Here is a 20737-nt window from a genome sequence, read left to right on the forward strand (position 1 = left end):
GAACATGTTGCCAAGCCTGGCCTCAGAGGCCTGTCTGCTGACCTCTGACCTCAAAGGCAAGAGGTCAAAGGAGCAGGCAGCTTGCAAATGGTTACAAGGTACCTTCTGGGCCACCCAGGGACCAGGCCACACCAAAAGCTGCTCTGCAGCAGTAATGCAAAGAGGCTGGCCGCTCTCCTTCTAGAAAAAAAATAACCCAATGTGGAGTTCCTGTTGTGGCTTAGCTGTAATGAACCCAACTGGTATCCATGAGGACATGGATTCAATCCCTGGCCTAACTCAGGGAGTCAAGGATCCGGCATTGCCGTGAGCTGTGGTGTAGGTCGCAGACTCGGCTTGGATCTGGCATGGTTGTGGCTGTGGCGTAGGTCTGCAACTGTAGCTCCGATTTGACCCCCAGCCTGGGAACCTCCACATGCCATGGGTGCAGCCCTAAAGAACAAAGAATAAAGATAAATAAACTGGCTTATTTACCTGCCTGGCCTCCCTCACACCTGGAACACGGGAGGAGGTCCTGCATCAGCAGGTCCTCCATCAGTATTGGAGGAAGAAATGAATGCAGAGCCTCAGTGCACAATCAGCCTCTGCAAACAGAGATTTGTATTGGCACACGTAACATCCCTATGGCAAGACCTCTCCTTGCTCCCCTGCCTCTCTCCAGGCTCCTGAGGATCTAGGTGGACTCCATCAGCTAAAACACACTTGGACTAGGCACTCCCATCATGGCTCAGTGACTTAAAAGTTGATGAGTATTCACGAGGATGTGGGTTCGATCCCTGGCCTCACTCAGTGGGTTAAAGGATCTGGCATTGCTGTGGCTGTGGTGTAGACCAGCAACTGCCACTCCTATTTGACTCCTAGCCTGGAACTTCCATATAGCGTGGGTGCGGCCCTTAAAAAAAAAAAAGCATTTGAACTCTCAGCTAACTGCCCCTCATAATTGGCTGCCCACAGTTTCCCTCCTGGGCATCCTGGCACCCTTCCCTGCTGAGTGCACCCCCCCCACCACCACCAGGCACAGTGGGTGCTGGCGCCTTTCCTGGGCAGCCTGTTCCTATAAAGTTTTCCCCGGTGTACCAGTCCCACTAAGGGATAGCACCCTCCCTCCGCCAGGTATTAACTGGCTTTTTCCCCAGCAATGTTTGTTTTAGGGATTAAAGGTAGTGGAGGAGCCTGTAATTTCCAGAGTCATCTGTTCCTTTCCTGGCAGCCAGCACTACATTTGTTATTTCATTTTCCCAAGCCCCTGATAATATCATTGCAGACACGACGGTTTGCTAGCATCATCCAACGGAAAAACTCTCCAAGGCTTCTCCTATGCTGGTGGACAGGCGCTCACTGGCTTCGTGGCGGGGACGCCTGAGCTCTATGTTCTCTATGTTCTCTATATCCCTGAAACTCCTTCCTTAGGTTAGCCTTGAGGCTCACAGTCGTTTTTGTTTTTTGTTTTTTGTTTTTCATTTTCTTTTTTTTTTTTTTTTAGTTATTTCCCCAATACAATTTTTTTTCCTACTGTCCAGCATGGTGACCCAGTTACACATACATGTACACATTCTTTTTTCTCACATTATCCTGCTCCATCATAAGTGACTAGACATACTTCCCAGGGCTACACAGCAGGATCTCATTGCTCATCCATTCCAAAGGCAATAGTCTGCATCTATTAACCCCAAGCTCCCCAATCCATCCCACTCCCTCCCCCTTCCCCTAGGCAACCACAAGTCTATTCTCCAAGTCCGTGATGTTCTTTTCTGTGGAAAGGTTCATTTGTGCCTTTTTTTCCTTTTCTTTTTCTGTACTACAATCACACACACATACATACCCACCAACCTCATTTATCTGGCATGGTCAAGAAATGGCTACTTCACGTGAGTAAATTTTCAAAATCATGCCTTTCAAGCATTAAACCTTTAAACAGGAATTCCCATCGTGGCTCAGTGGTTAACAAATCCGACTAGGAACTATGAGGTTGAGGGTTCAATCCCTGACCTTGTTCAGTGGGTTAAGGATCCAGCATTGCCGTGAGCTGTGGTGTAGGTTGCAGACACGGCTCGGATCCTGAGTTGCTGTGGCTGTGGCATAGGCCAGTGGCTACAGCTCTGATTAGACCCCTAGCCTGGAAACCTCCATATGCTGCGGGAGCGGCCCTAGAAAAGGCAAAAAGACAAAAAAAAAAAACCTTTAAACAATGAAATGCATTTTACAAACAGCTTTAGGAGTTCCTGTCGTGGCTCAGTGGTCATGAACCTGGCTAGTTTCCATAAGGATAAAGGTTTGATCCCTGGCCTTGCTCAGCGGGTTAAGGATCCCGCGTTGCTGTGAGATGTGGTGTAGGGGGCAGACGTGGTGGCTCAGATCTGGTGTGACTGTGGCTATGGTGTAGGCCAGCAGCTGCAGCTCTGATTGGACCCCTAGCCTGGGACCCTCCATATGATTCGGGTCCGGCCCTAAAAAGACATACCCACACACACAAAAAGAATTAAAAGCCACTTTATTGATGTATACTTGACACACTCTAAACTGCATGTATTTGAAGGGTATGACTTGATCTGTTTTGATGTTGGTGTGTACCCATGGAATCATCACCCCGTCGGGCTAATGAACACATCCATCACTCCTCATAGTCTCCCCCCTTCCCTGCCCTTCCTTCCCGGGCAACCTCTGAACCACTGATCTGCTTTCTAAATACATATTTAATGCAAAGCTGTCTCATCCACTTCCCCACCTCAGTAAACAGAGTGTGATCAACGTGATTGTTCCTTTTTTCTTTTTCTTTTTTTTTTTTGTCTTTTTGCCATTTCTTGGGCCGCTCCTGCGGCATATGGAGGTTCCTAGGCTAGGGGTCTAATCGGAGCTGTAGCTGCCAGCCTACGCCAGAACCACAACAACATGTGATCCGAGCCACGTCTGCAACCTACACCACAGCTCACGGCAACGCCAGATCCTTAACCCACTGAGCATAGCCAGGGACTAAACCTGCAACCTCATGGTTCCTAGTCGGATTCGTTAACCACTGAGCCACGACGGGAACTCCGATTGTTCCTTTTTTCAATTCAGCATTATCATTAATTTTCCTGAGCGCCACGTCCTCAGTCCTCAGAGGTCGTTGGAAATACAGAAGCTTGTTTGCCCTGAACACTAAATGGCCCCATTGTTGTGCTGCTATGCCAGGTGGTTTGGGCTTTGGAAGTTTTCGCCCTTGCTGTCGGCTGTTCAGCGCACAGTTCCCAGCAGACCATGCCTGTTGCCTTGAACCCTGGCACACCGACTTCCTCTTCTTATGCCACTCCCCGCCTACCCCCCTGCCCCGGCGTGTGGCAATGCCTGGGGACATGTTTGGTTGTCATAACCAGGGCGGGGGTTCTATTGGTCCCCAGTGTTTAGGGACCAGGGATGTTGCTAAACCTCCTCCCACGCACGGGACAGTTTCCACGAAAAGGAATAATCTGGCCCGAGATGGTAACAGTGCGGAGGTTGAGAAACGCTGCTCCGGATAACCAAATTGATTGTAAAATTCAACAGCCAGTCGTGTTAACAGACTTTTACTTTTCTACATCAGGAGGGAGAAGGAAGGGCAGAGCTCAGCTCATTGGATCTGCCAGGCCAGGAGGGAGGACGTAGCTTCAGGAAGCTCCTGGCATGTCTCGGGGATCACCTTCCAACCCTCCCAGAGGGGGCTCACTGCCTTCCTGAGGACAAGCTCTAAGAAACTCAGCTTGAGGCCCCAGGGCCCAGCATTCAGCAGGTGCTCAATGAATGTCTGCATGAGTAGACTACACCCAAAGTGCCCATTAGGTACCCAGGTGTGGGTAGTACAGGCTGGGCACTGACACCGAGCCGGCGAAAGGGAACCACTGAACCGACCATTGACTTGGGGCTTCAGCAGAGCGAGCAGGTAAGTGCAGACCCAGCCCACTAATTGGGAAAAGGAGAAGGGCTGGCCATGCTGGGATCCCCGTTCCCACCGCATCCCTTCTAGCTCCTCCCCCCACCCACAGACACTCTGTCCTATAAAGGAGGTTTTTCTCAAAGTGGTTTAGCCAGAACTGGAAGGACCTTGTCCTGTGATGGGATAGGAGGAGCCTGACTGTTGCCCCAACAGCATTCACCATGGACCTCAGGTGTTCTGGAGCTAGATGGTGAAGTATGGGCGTGCTTTATTCAGTTGTGCATGACTTAAAAGTTTAGTTTGCTTCTTCTAAGTTGCCGAAATTCCTGAGAACTCAGGTAAGCAAAAAGAAGACAACAAAAAAGCTCTCAAATCCTACCCTTTTAGAGAAAACACCAGTTAAATGTGGTTGTCTGCCCTTCTATGTAGGGATGGATGTGGTGTAGACATTTTGATTAAAACCAGGTGTGGGTGACGCTGCCAAGGCTTTGTTTGAGGGGCCTGAGAGCAAGGAAGAGATTTTGAGAGAAGGGGACCCACAGAGCACGCCAAGGAGCAATGGGGGCACCTGGGGTGAGGGTGACCGAGTGGATTTTACCACGGGACAACCGATGCTCTTGGGAGACTCCCAGATTAACCCAAATCCAAACATAAACGGAGGCCTCGCTGGCTAGACCCTTCCCCCTCCTCTGGACCCCTGCCAGGAAGGTGGGAACCTCTTCCCAGCCCCTTCCTCCCTCAGGCCCTTCCCATCAGGCCCTGCTCCAAGCCATAGGGCATCCCCAACTCTGTTGCCAGGCTTCTGTCACGTGGCGCCGCACTGCCCATTAACTGCTGTGTAAAACTGATAACTGTGATCCAGAGGTTTCTGGACTCCTGGAGCCCCAAGTCAAAGGCTCAGTTTAGCTCCCTCTGGCCTTAAGGCCTCAGATAAATGGTCGGGAGCGATAAAGAGAACAAAACCTGCCAACAGGACTTGTTCCAGGAGATAAAAGGAGCAGTTACCAGCTGTGGCAAGCTAGGATTTCCTCCAGACGCCCATTCTCAAGAAGAGCGGCTTCCAGGGGAGTTCCCTTGTGGCATAGTGGGTAAAGGATCTAGCAAGTCATTGCTGTGGCTCAGGTTTGCTCCCTGGCTCCGGGCACAGTCAAAAAAAAAAAAAAAAAAAAGAGTGGCTTCTACATTCTTTTTAAGGACAGAAGTGTTGTAAACTACAAGTGTATGTGGAAGCCTGAACTGGGAGCGGGGCTGAGGTGGAGCCACTCAGGGCAGGCAAGGACGGGCGCCCACTCGCTCAGACCTCTCCTCTCTCTTTGCTCCTCCCCTCGTGATGCACCTCTGAGCAACACAGTTTAGAGAATTCTCCTTGTGCCAAAGCCAGGATTGGCGGGAGAAACTAGGAAGTTCCAGCTCCTCTGAGGGTGGCTGCGGTCTCAGCCCTCTGAGACAGGGCTGGTCCCTCCTCTTCCTGAGACCCGCTGTGGCTCCCCTGGGGCCAGTCGCCAGGATGGGCGGGGCACCCAGAGGCAGACAGGATTGCTTGCTTTCTGGGTTGATTTTTCTTTCTTTTTAAATTTTATTTTATTTTATCTTTTTAATTTTTTTTTTTTTTTTTGGCTGCCCCACAGCATACGGAGGTCCCAGGCCAGGGATCACATCTGAGCCACAGGGGCAACCTAAGTTGCAGGTATGGACTGACCTTTCTTGTAGGCCAGACGACAAGTGGGACGGGCATTGGGGGGACTCTGAGGCTAGGTGGGGCCAGCCCTATCCCAATTTCCCATCAATAGTGTTCTCTTGCACAGAGACTGAGGAAGAACCGTGACTCACTTCCTCCCTCAGTCTGACTGTAGAACTATTGTTCTCCCACTGTGGCTGGTGCTGCTGGATGGGGCTACCCCAGGCTGGCCCCTAGGAGTCTGCTCCTTGTGGGAGGCAGTTCCCATTCTGAGAAGGGGCCAACCGGACGTACCTCCCTAACCAACTTTCAGCACCCATATTCTTTTTTTTTTGTCTTTTTAGGGCCGCACCCGCAGCATATGGAGGTCCCCAGGCTAGGCGTTGAATCGGAGCTGCAGCCGCCTGCCTACACCATGGCCCCAGCAATGCCAGATCCAAGCCTTGTCTGTGACCTACACCACGGTTCATGACAACGTCAGATCCTTCATCCACTGAGGGAGGCCAGGCGTCTTCATGGATGCTAGTCAGATTCGTTTCCGCTGAGCCACAACAGGAACTCCAGCACCCCATATTCTTCCCTGTTTCCGGTTTTTGCACTATTTGGACAGGTGCCCAAATAGTACCTTGTCCCATCGGTTGGATATTATCTCCATTTTACAGAAGGGTAAGTTGAGGCTCTGAGAATTCAGTAACTTGTCTAAGGTGGCATGGTATAAAACACTGCCTTGGGGATTTGAACTGGTGGCTGGTTGACTTGTCACCTAGTGAGTTACGTCAGGAACTTCTCTGGGTCTGTTTCCTCCTCTGTAAAATGTAAATAGGGACACATGAAAGGTGCCTAAAGGAATACTGTATCCACTTTACAGGGTTTGGGGTAAGGACGAAATAAGCTAACACACGCAAAGAGTTGAGAACTGCTCCTGGCTCAGAGGACACACTCTGATGTTGTTTTTTTGTAGTTTTTTTTGTCACTATCCCCAAACCAGTGTTGAGGAGGCCACAGGATAATACTGTGCTGCCAGGTTATCTCAAAGGGAGCATGAAGGGATGGACAGAGACTGCTCTTTGACCTTGGAACAACCCAGCCTGGGGAGCCCTTGGCCCCATTTCCCCTTTTCTTTCTCAGCTCAAGCAGTAGTGGCCTCCGCCAAGTCGCACAGACGTTTTCTAGGGCAGGGACCCAGGGAGGGAGAGAGGCCGGCTGGTTTATTGCAAGTAGCTCAGATTCAGGCTCTGCCAAAGCCCTACATCTCTTCCAGGCTCTGAGGCCTGCTAGCTGTGGGACACTGGGCAAATTATTTAAACTTGGGGCACCTCAGTTTTCTTATCTGCAAAACGGGGTTAATAAAGTCAGTCTGAAAGGATTACGTCGATTAAATAATGTACATAAGAAGGAGATGCTACAAAGTGACTGCCCTGGTGCCTGGCAGGCGATTAGTTAAAAAAAAAAAAAAAAAAGTTTTTAAACATTAAAAGGGGATGGGCTACTTCTTTGGCTTAGCCACCTGTCTATATAAACGCAAATAAAATCCCGAGTCCTCTAACCGTAGGCCACAGGAGAAGGTTTACTCAGCTGCGGTGAAGTCTGACCTCAGGTGGGGTACCCCAGGTGCGTCATCCCAGGGCACTTAACCCGGTCGTGCCCAAACTCGTGGCTTACGAGTGAGGAAGTAGGGGGAGAAGGCCAGCTCCCCCAGAATCCAGCCGAGACTGGACTGGGAGCGACGCCTCGACCCCTTGCCGACCCCTGCCGAGGGTTCCGACTTCGGGTCTCCGCGGCCGCCGGCCGCGGGGCGGCGGCGCGGGCAGTGGGGCCTGGGGGACGCGCCCGGCGGCCGCGAGGGCTTTGGGATCGCCGGCCCCACTTCCTACCTGCCCCGACCCAGCGCGGGAGGCAGTAGGCGCTGCGGGAAGGCCGCAGGGCCGCCGCTCAGGAGCGGCGGCACTCCAGCGCGGAGCGCGGGCCCGGGCCCGGGCAGCATGGGCCGCGCGGCTGGCCAGGACCGTGGGACGGGTGGCGGCGGCGGCGGCGGCAACCCGGGAGCGCGGAGGTGGCGCCGCGAGGGGGAGGGGCGCGGCGGCGGAGGAGGAGGAGCCCGAACCGCCGCAGCGTCTGACAGCGGCCCGAGTAAACAAGCCGCGCCGCCGCGGCCGGGCCGCTGCCCCCGCCCGCGCCGGAGCCGGAGCCGGAGCCGAGGCCGAGCCCTACCCTGGTCGCCGGCCCGGCCGAGGCCGCGCCGCCGCGCCTCCCCGCCTCCGCGCGGTGACGCTGCTGCCGGGCGCGGGGACCGCGCCGAGCCCAGGCCCCCGCCGCCGGGCTCTCCGCTCGGCCGAGGGGCGCCCGAGCCGCCGCGGCGCTCGCCTGGAAAAGTTTCCCCGCCCGGGCTCCCTGGGGTAAGCCGCGAGGGCTCGGGGCCCCGGGGAGGCAGCGCGCTGGGGAGCGGGCCCGAGGGAAGCCGGCCGGACTGGGCCGCTCTGCCGGAGGAGCGGGCTATGCGGCCCGGGCGCCCCGGCGGGCGAGGATCGGGGGCGCTGGTGCCGAGGCAGCCCTGACCTGGGACCCCCGGGCCCGGCTGCAGCCCGCCCGGCTTTCGGAACTGGTCCCCGGGCTGGCCCCGAGGTTGGAGCTGCGAGGAGCGGGAAGGGCGCCCAGCAGCCCACCTGAGCGCGCCGGCGCCGCCTTGCCCCTCGGCCCCTATCGGCCGGTACTTTTCCGCTTGGGGCCGGGGCAAGCCCTCTGACCTCAGGAAGCGCCTGCGGGGCCCCCGCCGGGGGCGGGATGGGGAGAGAATTCCAGAGGCGCCGGGTGCTCCCGCCTCCCCGCTGTCCTCCGGGGGCCGCCGCCGGCTCGCCCACTCCACCGCCGGGGAGGGCCTGCGCTCCCGCCGGGGGAGGGGCGGAGCGGCGGTCGGCGAGGCGGAGGGGATTATTCACCGCCCGGGCCTCGCCCCCGCCACACACCTGGGCGGCGAGGGACTCAGGTGCGGCATCCGCGGGAGCTGGGAGGCTGGCACAGGTAGGTTCGGGGGCTGCCTCTGGCGGAGGCCTGGCCGAGGCTCTTGCTGCCCCCGTGGGGTGGCTGGACTTGGGGGGTGGCCTGCGGGGGAGACAGGTCCCACAGCAGGAACTTGTCAGGTCAGTACCTGCTTTCTCCGCGCCCCCCCGCCCCTTCCCGGCCCCTTGTGCCTAGGGGTGCAGACCCTTCTCCACCGGAGGGTGCTGGAAGTCTTTTTGACTTGGGAAGTGCGACGGGAACCCAGGTGATGTGGCCTAGTGAGGGCTGGGTAGCTAGCTGCTGGCCAGGTGTGGACACAGCATAGGCGAGTAGCCAAGTCTAACCCATCTCAACGAGAGCGGCCCCAATTTTACTGTTTCCTATATTGGGCTTCCCCATAAGATTTGATGGGTCTTTCTTTCTTTCTTTCTTAAGATTCTGTGGCTTTAAAAAAAAAAAAAAAGTTTGAAAACCTCTGGTCTAGCAGTTTTTTTACCACCAAGGAAACAGGCCCAGAAAGTGACTTACGAACACACAGCAAATGATCTGTTAGTTGAGCAGGGATTGGAATTCTGACTTTCAGCACCGCCTGTAGTGCCTGTTAAAGGACCTGGCTTGGTGTCTGTCTGCTGGAAACAGAAACAGGACCAGGTTTCCCTGGCAGCCCTGTCCATGTCAGACCCCTAGTGCCTGGGAAGCAACAGCTGGACCTGGGGGTAGGTTCAGTTTGGGTGGCCATGTGTGTCTGGAGGTTCCTGGGGCGGGATAGAAGGGCTTTGACCGAGAACACAGCAAGGAAGCGCTCTCACAGCTCTCTCTCTGGCCGCAGCCTGGAGCTGAGTCCCATGTGAGAGGGCATCAGAGGAGGCTAGAAATACAGCAAGCCTCCGGGTTTGAGCTGAACTGGGACTCAGAGGGTGAGTCAGAGTCTGGGGTGGGGGTGGGGAGAAGTCCATTCATTCATTGTTCTCAGCGCCTGCTCTTTTGGGAGGGGGGGTCTTCCCTCCAGGATGCTGAGGCAGGGCCGTCTGGGGGTTTGGGGCTCTGTGGAGACTCTGTCCACCACTCACTGTGGCTGGGGATGCTGGGCAGACCAAGGCTGGTCCTTTCTTGGGAGATTGGTTGTGCCTGAAGCCTGCTTTCTTTTTGGGTGCTGCAAGGTAATTAAATAGTTAATCACCTTTAACGCCAAGCAGCTGCAGCTCCACCCACAATGTGCTGGAACTTGGGTTAGACCCAGGTGAACCCAGTTTTGATTTGGGGGCTCCAGCATGGCTCACAGCACTCTGGTCAGGAGGTGGCCTTGCTCGACATCTGGACCCAAGAGGCAGCTGTTGTACAAGAAGGGGAGGAGAGGGCTTGTTTCTATCAGGTTCTGCCCCCTGGGGCTCCATATCCTCTGGTAAATAAATGAGGGGCTTGAGGTCCCCTCACCTGACAAGTTGGGTAAATGTCTGGCTGTCTAGCCATTGCTCAGACCAGTTTTCTGGAACTTGGCCGCCCAAGGTATCATGGGTTGTGGCTTCCAGGCTGGTCCGGGAACCCTGTGGACTCTGCCCCTCCGGGATGAGGAGGAGCTGCATTGTGGAAGCCTCCTGCCATCAGCTGTCAGGTTATTTTGGTGTAAACTGAAAATACTCCAGGAATTGTGTGTTGAGTCTCTCCGCAGGCAGGGTGGGACTGCCGCAGGAGCCGGCAGGGAGGCTAGCTGTGGCTGAGGGCAGCCCCTGGAGAGGCGGGGGTTCCCACTGAAGAGGCCACCAGCCCAGCTTTCCAGGGCCTGGGGGAGCTGGGGAGCTTCATTTTGCCGTCCAGCAGAGGGGCTTCCTTTGGGGCTGGGCCCTGTGGGCAGGCATTCCACTCCACCAGCTTGGTGCTGAGACGGGACACCTCCAGCAGACCTTCCCCAGCTTCTCCCCACCCCAGGGGCATGGCTTCTGGCTAGTCAGGGGCCCTTTGTAGGGACAGTTATGTGGCCCTGGGCAGAGAGGTCCCGCTGTCTGTTTGCTGAAGGAGGAAAAACAACACGCGGACTATTGATTCAGCCTCACCTTGGCGCTCCTGGCTCAGCAGCCAGTGTTTGCCCTGGCTGCCCTGGCTCAGATTACGCAAAGCTGGTGGGCGTGGAACAACCAAGGGGGCTGCTGGAGGCCTGCAGGCCAGGGGTGGGTGGCCTCAGCGTTTCCCAGGAAACTGGGTAAAAAAAGAGTCTGGGCCCCTGACTTTGCTAATGGCCTGGGCCATAGAGGGAGGGCGATGCTGCTGCAGTTCCCTGTGTTCAGTCCCCAAAGCCCCCATCCTGTCTTGGGTTGCCCACTTTTTCTTGCCAAGGGCTGTGGGTCTTTGCAGTAACTGTAGCTGGGTCTGCTTTGCTGAGCCAGAAAGCCCTGGTGAGCTGCACAGACGCCGCCCATTCAAAAACTTAGAAAAGCCAACCTTTTATTCCTTTATAAACTCTACCTGGGTAATTTGGAAAATATACAATGACACAAAGAAAAAAATAACAATCACTCATAATTCTCACCATCTTGAGAGAACCATTGTTAACATGTTAGCATGTGTCCTTCCAGATTTTGTTTTGTGGCTTTATGTAAATATACATGTATGGTTTTTAAAAAACAAAAAGGGATCATGTGTACATACTGCTTTTGGACTTTGATTCTGGCAAGCATTGATTCAGTTGCTGCTTCTGATTTTTTCTTTCTTTCTTTTTTTTCAGGGCCGCACCTGTGGCATATGGAGATTGCCAGGCTAGGGGTTGAATTGGAGCTGTAGCTGCCAGCCTATGCCACAGCCACAGCAACGCAGGATCTGAGTTGTGTCTGCAACCTACACCACAGCTCACGGCAATGCTGAATCCTTAACCCACTGAGCGAGGCCAGGGATCGAATCAGTGTCCTCATGGATGCTAGTCAGCTTCAGTAACCACTGAGCCACAATGGGAACTCCTTGCTGCTTCCAATTTTAAGTGATTCAAGCCTTGATCATTTTTCACCCCACTTCCGTATTCTTGAATGTGGTGGGGGTCCCGCTGGCCATCTAGCCGACAGATCTCTGTCCCCCAGGGCCCCTTTCAGGCCTGGATTGAGCCGTGGGGTGGTGCATGGCTGGGGAGGGACTGACCCTCTCCCTTTTCCTCCCTTTTTCTCTCAGCTGGCAGCCCTCATCCTCCCCTCACAGCCCTGCCCGTCTCGGCCCCATGCCCCCGCCAGTCAGCCCCCGGCCACAGGCAGTGAGCAGGTACACGGAACCCGAGGCCCTGTGACCAGGCCAAGGAGACAGGGGCTCCGGGGTCCCGGCCACCTGTCCCCCCCATGGAGCTGAGGCCCTGGTTGCTATGGGTGGTAGCAGCAGCAGGAGCCTTGGTCCTGCTGGCGGCCGATGCCCGTGGCCAGAAAGTCTTCACCAACACCTGGGCTGTGCACATTCCTGGAGGTCCAGCTGTGGCTGACAGAGTGGCACGCAAGCATGGCTTCGTCAACTTGGGCCAGGTAGGTGTTCTTCCCCACCGCTGGCTTAGGCACAGGACCTTGCCAGGGGGTGGGGCCGGTGAGGGCAGGACTTCTTGTCTTCTCAGCAGTGTCTGGGTGGCGGGGGGCAGGAGCCATGGCTTGTCCTCCCTTGGGCTTCTAGCATAGGCTGCTCGGTGGACCAGTGCGTCCCAGGGGGTGTGAGTCTGCCCGAGCACCTTGCACCTCCCTGCTGGGTCCTGGGCAGCGAGCAGATGCCCACCACCCGCTTCCACTGTTGTCCACCCCCGTCCCCCGCCTCCCTGGGGACTGACAGATGGAAAGCCCAGCTCAGTCTCCCTGCTCTGTTGCAGATCTTCGGCGACTATTACCACTTCTGGCATCGAGCAGTGACAAAGCGGTCCCTGTCGCCTCACCGCCTGCGGCACAGCCGGCTGCAGCGGGAGCCTCAAGTGAGTGCGGCCCCGGCACCTCCTGCTGCCACCTTCCCCTTCCTGTTCTCAGGCGGCCTCGCTCTCCCTCCCCGCTGCTCAGCCCTCGCCATCTCCCATCTTCCCTAACAGATACAGTGGCTAGAGCAGCAGGTGGCAAAGCGACGGACCAAACGGGACGTGTACCTGGAGCCCACGGACCCTAAGTTTCCCCAGCAGTGGTACCTGGTACGTTGCCTCTCTTGCCGCCTCCATCCATCCACTGACGGCCTCCGGTGGTTGACTGAGCCTGACTTTGAGGCCTGCTCTCAGCCTTGCTCTGTCTGCTGAGTAATCTTTCTCCAGCCCATCCCTCTGAGCTCTGGGGAGTGGCCTCCCAGAGTTCTTCATAATTCCTCAGAGCCCAGGCAGCCCATGGTAGCATTTCAGGAGCAGGGAGCGGGTGGCGAAGGAGTTTTTGGGTGGCAGAGGGGATTCTTCAGGGTTCCCGTAACCTCACCCAGCAACCACATCTTGTAAGTGCCAGCTGATGGGAGTGGGTGTCTCTGCAGTCTGGCGTCACCCAGCGGGACCTGAACGTGAAGGAGGCCTGGGCCCAGGGCTACACGGGGCGTGGCATTGTGGTCTCCATTCTGGATGATGGCATTGAGAAGAACCACCCGGACTTGGCAGGCAATTATGTGAGGAGGTGGAGGAGGGAGGCAGCAGTCCCCGGCGAGCGGCATCTGGCGGGGGGTGGGGTGGGAGGGTGGAGCAAGAGAGTGTTGTGTCCCGTCCCGTTCTACCCGTGTGGTCAGGCTGACCCTGATGGTGGCCATGTCCTTTCCAGGACCCTGGGGCCAGCTTCGATGTCAACGACCAGGACCCGGACCCCCAGCCTCGGTACACACAGATGAATGACAACAGGTAAGAACTGGCAGCTCCCTGGTCTCTGTGTCCCTAAGAAGCAGACATGTCCCGCCCAAGAGGCTGAAGGCTTTCCCAGTGTGGCTGGGGCTTTGAGGGAGGGATCCGTCAGAGCGGAGGCAGCCTTGGGCCGAGGGGAGTGTGTGTTATGGGGACTGTGCACAGACATAGGACAGCCCTCAAGGGTGGAGGGACGTGTGATCCTTCTTGCTCCTTAGGCTTTACTAATGCTGTGCTCTTGGCAGGCATGGCACACGGTGTGCGGGTGAGGTGGCTGCGGTGGCCAACAACGGTGTCTGTGGCGTAGGTGTGGCCTACAATGCCCGCATTGGAGGTTTGTGTGGGCCTTGGCCACCCTGTCTTTTGGGGAACCCTTTGGGTTGGCTACTTCTCTACCCCCCACCCAGATAGTGTCTTGTCATTTTCCTGCAGTGGTTACTTCTGACCACATGGCTCTTCTTCTTCTTTTTTTTTGTCTTTTTAGGGCCACACCTGTGGCATATGGAAGTTCCCAGGCTTGGGGGTCAAATCGGAGCTGTAGCCACCTGCCACAGCCACGCAGGATCCAAGCCTCATCTGTGACCTACAAAATAAGCTCACAGCAATACCAGATCCCTGACCCACTGAGCGTGGCCGGAGGTTGGATTCAATTCCACTGCACTGCAATGGGAACCCCCACACATGGCTGTCTTTAGAGGGTTCTTAGCTGGCTTGTGGGACCTGGCATGGGGACACTTAGAGGGTCAAGGAGCTGAACCACCCATGCTGACAGCCCTGGGCTGTGGCTTTCTTAGCAGGAGTCTCCCTGAGTCCTCACTGCCCATCCTGAGTCCTTATGGCAGGCTTTGCTCCTGCAGGACCCCAGAGATGTGTGGTTGAGGTCTGGGGTCCTCTCCCCCTTTTCCCTCTCCGGCTCTGGTCTTTGGAAGGCAGAAGGCAGCCAGGGAGCTAGGGGCTCTGGGTTTCTCAGCACCAGCTTCTGCCTCCCCTGCCCAGCCTCTGGGTGCAGGGCTGGGTGTGCTCCAGGAGGTGCCCCTGGCAGCTGGACCCACGCAGCATCCCTCTCCCCACCCCTCTCCATGGCCAGGGGTGCGCATGCTGGACGGCGAAGTGACAGATGCAGTGGAGGCCCGCTCGCTGGGCCTGAACCCCAACCACATCCACATCTACAGCGCCAGCTGGGGCCCTGAGGACGATGGCAAGACCGTGGACGGGCCAGCCCGCCTTGCTGAGGAGGCCTTCTTCCGGGGGGTCAGCCAGGTGAGGGAGGCTCCTGACCCAGCCCTGGAAACCAGGCCCACCTCTGGGGGCAAGCTGGGCGATGTCTTTTCCACATTTTCTTCTTTGTGTTTTTCCATTCCTGTTTGTTTATTCTTGTGTTTAGTTTTCATTAATACAAAGCATGTTTATTAAATTTTTTTGGTCTTTTTTTTTTTTTTTTTGTCTTTTTGTCTTTTCTAGGGCCGCACCCGTGGCACATGGAGGTTCCCAGGCTAGGGGTCCAATCGGAGCTGCAGCTGCCGGCCTATGCCACAGCAACACCAGATTCGAGCCACGTCTGCGACCTACACTGTAGCTCATGGCAATGTGGGATCCTTAACCCACTGAGCAAGGTCAGGGATCGAACCTGCAGCCTCATGTTTCCTAGTCAGATTTGTTAACCACTGAACCACGACAGGAATGCCTGTTAAAATCTTAAGTGTCTGGAAGGATAGAAAAACAGGACAGTAAATAAAAATCATCCATAATACCACCGTCTGGAGTTAACACTCTGGTCGTATGGGTCTGTCTCTCTCTCTCCGATTTTTTTTTTTTTTTTTTTTTTTTGCATTTTAGGGCCACACCTGTGGCATATGGAGGTTCCCAGGCTAGGGGTCAAATCGGAGCTATAGCTGCTGGCCTACGTCACAGCCACAGCCATGCCAGATCCGAGCCACTCCTATGACCTACACCACAGCTCATGGCAACACCAGATCCCTAACCCACTGAGCATGGGCAGGGATCGAACCTGCAACCTTGTGGTTCCTAGTTGGATTTGTTTCTGCTGCACCATGACGGGAACTCCCATCCGGGTCTCTTTTTTTGTGTGTGTGCAAAGACAGATGAGACCTCCCAGGGTCACAGGGGCTGGGTCCCCTGAGAACGAGGCTTCAGCCTACCCAGTCTCCAGCAGCGTCTTCTTGCCAGGCCTTCCCCAAGTCTTGTTCTCGAGTGACCCCAGCCTCCTTTGTCCACAGGGCCGTGGAGGACTAGGCTCCATCTTTGTCTGGGCCTCGGGGAATGGGGGCCGGGAGCATGACAGCTGCAACTGCGATGGCTACACCAACAGCATCTACACGCTGTCCATCAGCAGCGCCACGCAATTTGGCAACGTACCCTGGTACAGTGAGGCCTGCTCGTCTACACTGGCCACGACCTACAGCAGCGGCAACCAGAACGAGAAGCAGATAGTGAGTCTTGCCCTGGATGGGGGGCTGGGGAAATGGGGCTGCTTGCTGGCTGTGCCCAGGACCCCCTCTCTAACCCCATCTGCCTTCCACGCACACACGGCTGGGTGGTAATGGTTAAGACACGGAGTGAGAGTTAGGGGGCTCTGTGAGATTCTTGGGGGCCATGTAGACTCTCCCTAAAAGCATGCATTACCCTTTTTCTTTTAGGGCTTCATCCCATGGCATGTGGAAGTTCTTGGGCAGGGGTCGAATTGAAGCTACAGCTGCCGGCCTACACCACAGCCACAGCAATGGCAGATCCCAGCTGCCTCTTCGACCTACACCACGGCTCAGGGCAATGCCGGATCCTTAACCCACTGCGCAAGACCAGGGATTGAACCCGCATCCTTTTGGATCCTAGTTGGGTTCTTTAACTGCTGAGCCACAAAGGGACCTCCAAAGCAAAGAGACCTCCAATCTCTTGTTCAACCCCCTTGGTCCTTGGGAAATTGAGGCCTGGAAAGGGCCAGGCATTGGCTTGTCCTTAGCAAGTTAGCAAGGCAGCAGCTGGGATGGAGGTGTCTTGGCCCTGGCTCCCCACTCCAAGTATTTTTTTTTTTTTTTTTGCTTTTTTAGGGCTGTCCCTGAGGCATAGGGAAGTTCCCAGGCTAGGGGTCTAATCGGAGATGTAGCTGCCGGCCTACACCACGGCCACAGCAACATGGGATCCAAGCCGTGTCTGTGACCTACATGACAGCTCAGGGCAACGCCAGATCCTTAACCCACTAAGTGCCACCAGGGATTGAGCCTGCATCCTCAGGGACACTAGTGGGTTTCTTTCCACTGAGCCTCGGCAGGAACTCCCAGGTGGCCTCTCCGGCGCCCTTCACTCATCACAGGCCCAATGTCATTGTTCTCTTGGTAGGTGACCACCGATCTGCGGCAGAAGTGTACGGAGTCTCACACAGGCACCTCTGCCTCTGCCCCCTTGGCAGCGGGCATCATCGCTCTCACCCTGGAGGCCAAGTGAGTGCTGGAGCCTGGGGGGCAGCCCTCTTCCCATCAGCGTCCTCGGCAGGCCAGCCCTTGGTCTCCGAAGAGCCTGCCCCCAAGTCTCTGTGTTCCTCCTTTGCAGTAAGAACCTCACATGGCGGGACATGCAGCATCTGGTGGTACAGACCTCAAAGCCAGCCCACCTCAACGCTAATGACTGGACCACCAATGGCGTGGGCCGCAAAGGTGAGGACAGGGTGGTCAGTGGGCTGGATTGCGGCTTGGTGGGGGCACGCCCTGGGACCCAGCTGACCCCGCCTTCCTTCCCCACAGTGAGCCATTCGTACGGCTACGGGTTATTGGACGCAGGTGCCATGGTGGCCCTGGCCCAGAACTGGACCACGGTGGACCCCCAGCGCAAGTGCATCATTGACATCCTCACTGAGCCCAAGTGAGGACTCGACCCTGGCTGGGAGGCGGCGGGGGGACCTGAGGGACACAGGGGCCCCAGCCGGTCCCGCTGGTCCAGGCTGATAGACCATCACGGTGCTCTCTGCACAGGGACATCGGGAAGCGGCTGGAGGTGCGGAAGACAGTGACCGCCTGCCTGGGGGAACCCAGCCACATCACGCGGCTGGAGCATGCTCAGGCGCGGCTCACCCTGTCCTACAATCGCCGCGGTGACCTGGCCATCCACCTGGTCAGCCCCATGGGCACCCGATCCACCCTGCTGGCTGCCAGGTGCGTGCCCTCTCCACTGCCCAGCCCATCCCTGCCTTCACACCCGTGTGCGTTCAGCCACTCACTCTCACAGCCCCAACGTCAACCAAGCACTGCTCCGCGGGGCATTGTTGGCGTCTTGAGAGGCCTAGGTTTTGTTCTATGGGACGGTCCCATGTCGCAGGAATCCCCAATTCTGTTCGCTGGAGGAGACGTGTGTGCCTTCCTGTGTGTAGCCCCCTTGCACATTTTCAGGGTGTTCTTGTTGAGAACATTCGTCCTTCTGGGAAACAACCAGAGGCATTTCCAGCCCAGTGGGCTTGGCGCTGCCCTGGGGGAGGTTGTGTGGTCTGTGTGCCGTGGGCTCAGTGTCCCCTTTCTCCACAGGCCGCACGACTACTCGGCAGACGGATTTAACGACTGGGCCTTCATGACGACCCACTCCTGGGATGAGGACCCTTCTGGCGAGTGGGTCCTGGAGGTCGAAAACACCAGTGAAGCCAACAACTATGGTATTGGGGCCGGGAAATGAGGAGGGGAGCCGATGGGTCTGGGGTACCAGGTGGGCTCCCACACCTTCCAACTGCTGCCTCCTCTGCCCATCAACAGGGACGCTGACCAAGTTCACCCTCGTGCTGTACGGCACGGCCCCCGAGGGGCTGCCCACACCTCCCGAGAGCATCGGCTGCAAGACCCTCACATCCGGCCAGGCCTGTGTGGGTCAGTCGTGGGTGCTGTGGGGGTCTGGGGACCTGAGGCTGGGGTACGGAGGGGGCCTGTCCTAAAGGAGGAACAGGCTGTGCAGAGACCCTGGGGGCCCCTGGCATGACCACAGCTCTGAGGCTGAGAGCCTCTGGGGACGGTGGTGGCTGTTTTTGGGGCGGGGGGTCCGCAGGCTGCCATGGTTCTGGGGCTCAGAGCCATGGCCGTGGGCGGCTTTTCCGACACCCGCCTTCTCTCGGTGCCGGCAGTGTGCGAGGAGGGCTTCTCCCTGCACCAGAAGACCTGTGTCCAGCACTGCCCTCCCGGCTTCGCTCCCCAAGTCCTCGACACACACTATAACACTGAGAACGACGTGGAGATCATCCGGGCCAGCGTCTGTGTCCCCTGCCATGCCTCGTGTGCCACGTGCCAGGGGCCAGCCCCCACGGACTGCCTCACCTGCCCCAGCCACGCATCCCTGGACCCCGTGGAGCAGACGTGCTCCCGGCAAAGCCAGAGCAGCCGCGAGTCCCCACCGCAGCAGCTGCCCCGGCCGCCCCCGCCCTCCCCACAGGAGGAGGAGGCAGAACCTCGGGTGCGGGCGGGGCAGCTGCCCTCACACCTGCCCGAGGTGGTGGCCGGCCTCATCTGCGCCCTCATCGTGCTGGTCTTCGTCACTGTCTTCCTGGTCCTGCAGCTGCGCTCGGGCTTCAGCTTCCGGGGGGTGAAGGTGTACACCATGGACCGTGGCCTCATCTCCTACAAGGGGCTGCCCCCTGAAGCCTGGCAGGAGGAGTGTCCATCCGACTCCGAAGAGGACGAGGGCCGGGGCGAGAGGACCGCCTTTATCAAAGACCAGAGCGCCCTTTGACAGCGCCTGCCGCTCCCCGAGCCCGCCCCTCCTCGGGCACTTGTTACTTCACCAAAGTGTTTTTTTATCTCGAGACTGGGCTTGGATCCCAGCTGGGAGGCGAGAGGGGCGGAGAGGGCTTCCCAGCCTCCCCCTGGACCCCCTGGCTGCCTGAGGTGGGACTCCAGGACCAGCCAGGGTGTGGGGGGCAGGGGGAGGGGGCCTCTCCCCACCCCCAGAGCCCCTCCGAGTGGAGAACAGAGTGAAACCTTTAGGGCAGCTTTCCAGGGTCCGGGCCCCAGCCAGAGCTCCCTGCCAAGCGAAGGGGGTGGGGGGGTGGCCCTTCCCCGTCCCTCTAAAGCAATAATGGTTCCCATCCAGGCAGCAGGGAGGCTGGCCTAGTGGGTATTTGAAGGAGGAGGCCACCTCTCCAAGGGCTTTTGCATCCGCTACCCCGCCCCCCACCTCTGGTGAGCCTCGGGTGGAAGCAGTGAGCAAAGGAAGGGACCAAGGCCAGGCAGGCACCTCCGGGGCGCGCACGTGGGTCCACGCGCGTTTGTCCCTTTGCCCCCGTCTACTGCGCTGGCTGCCTGCCAAGCAAGGTTGGCCCAGCCCCACGCTGGTGCCCCTACCACCCTCCCCTCTCCAGCACCCTTCCCTCCCGCCAGGGCCCAAGTCCCTGTTTTCTGAGCCCGGGGCCACCTGGGCTGTTGGCACTCGCAGTCCCAGAGCCCCTGGGTGGGTGGTGGGGAGGGACGGTGGCCCAACCGGCCTGTCCCACCTCCCACCCGATGCTGCTTTCCCCTGTGGGGATCTCAGGGGCTGTTTGAGGTTATATTTTCACTTTGTGATTATTTCACTTTAGATGCTGACTTGTTTTTGTTTTTTTTGTTTTTTTTTTTTGGTATTTTTAACGGGGGTAGCAGCTGGACCATCCACTCTCCCACACCCACTGTCCACCCTGCTGTTCCCCCCCGCCGGCTGCGCGGGCCCTGAGGTGTGGGGGGCTACGGCCTGTTGCCGAGGAATAGCTGAGCCCCAAATCCTGAAGAGGAGGCCAGGCCAGACGGGCCCTAGGAAAGGAGGATTGGGGTGGGCGGGCAGGCTGTCCATCTCAGATGGGGCTGGTCGTGCCAAGGGCTCACGGGTCACTGGTTCTCCAAGTGCCAGGGGTGGGCAGGTGGTGGCACCAAGCCCCTTCCAACACTGTGCCCTGGTGGAGGAAGCGCTGACCTGTCCGGCCCCCCAGGTCCCCCTCTTCTGACGTGCCTTTTGCACCCCTCCCATTAGGACAATCAGTCCGCTCCCATTTGGGAGCCCCTTTTTCTCTCTCCCCCAGCACCCCCCCCACCCAGCCACCTGCCCAGGGGTGCCCCCTCCTCTTCCACCCCCACCCTTGTGGCCAGCCCAGCTGGTTTTGTAAGATACTGGGTTGGTGCACAGTGATTTTTTTTTTTTCTCTTGTAATTTAAACAGGCCCAGCATTGTTGGTTCTATTTAACGGACTCGAAATAATGTTAGGTTTTAAAGTGATTAAACTTGCAGACTATGCAAACCAGGCCTGGTCTCCAGTGTGGTGATAATTGTTCTTCTCTGGGCCCTGGGGCTGCCTCCAGGATGGGGTGGGGGTGGGGGTGGGGATCGGGGCAACCTACATGCCCTTGTGACCTTC

At 57.3% G+C, this 20737-nt stretch overlaps 1 protein-coding gene across 15 annotated transcripts; it reads left to right on the forward strand.

Annotated features, from left to right (window-relative positions):
* Window positions 3468-20625, forward strand: FURIN (furin, paired basic amino acid cleaving enzyme). 15 transcript variants are annotated; one of them, XM_021098923.1, is made up of 17 exons: window positions 7112-7164; window positions 9394-9481; window positions 11718-12055; window positions 12388-12486; window positions 12598-12693; window positions 13017-13145; window positions 13295-13371; window positions 13617-13705; window positions 14459-14631; window positions 15609-15821; window positions 16726-16826; window positions 16936-17039; window positions 17127-17244; window positions 17355-17534; window positions 17901-18025; window positions 18123-18233; window positions 18485-20625. In XM_021098923.1, exons 3-17 carry the CDS (start codon window positions 11879-11881, stop codon window positions 19084-19086), a joined length of 2394 nt encoding a protein of 797 aa, XP_020954582.1. In that variant the 5' UTR covers window positions 7112-7164; window positions 9394-9481; window positions 11718-11878; the 3' UTR covers window positions 19087-20625. The 15 variants fall into 15 exon arrangements, with proteins under 15 accessions (XP_020954575.1, XP_001929382.1, XP_020954577.1 ...); XM_021098921.1 differs by lacking the exon at window positions 7112-7164 and adding an exon at window positions 7708-7963; XM_021098922.1 differs by lacking the exon at window positions 7112-7164 and adding an exon at window positions 8529-8585.

The sequence above is a fragment of the Sus scrofa genome, chromosome 7 (assembly GCF_000003025.6).
Source record: "Sus scrofa isolate TJ Tabasco breed Duroc chromosome 7, Sscrofa11.1, whole genome shotgun sequence".
NCBI lineage: Eukaryota > Metazoa > Chordata > Mammalia > Artiodactyla > Suidae > Sus > Sus scrofa.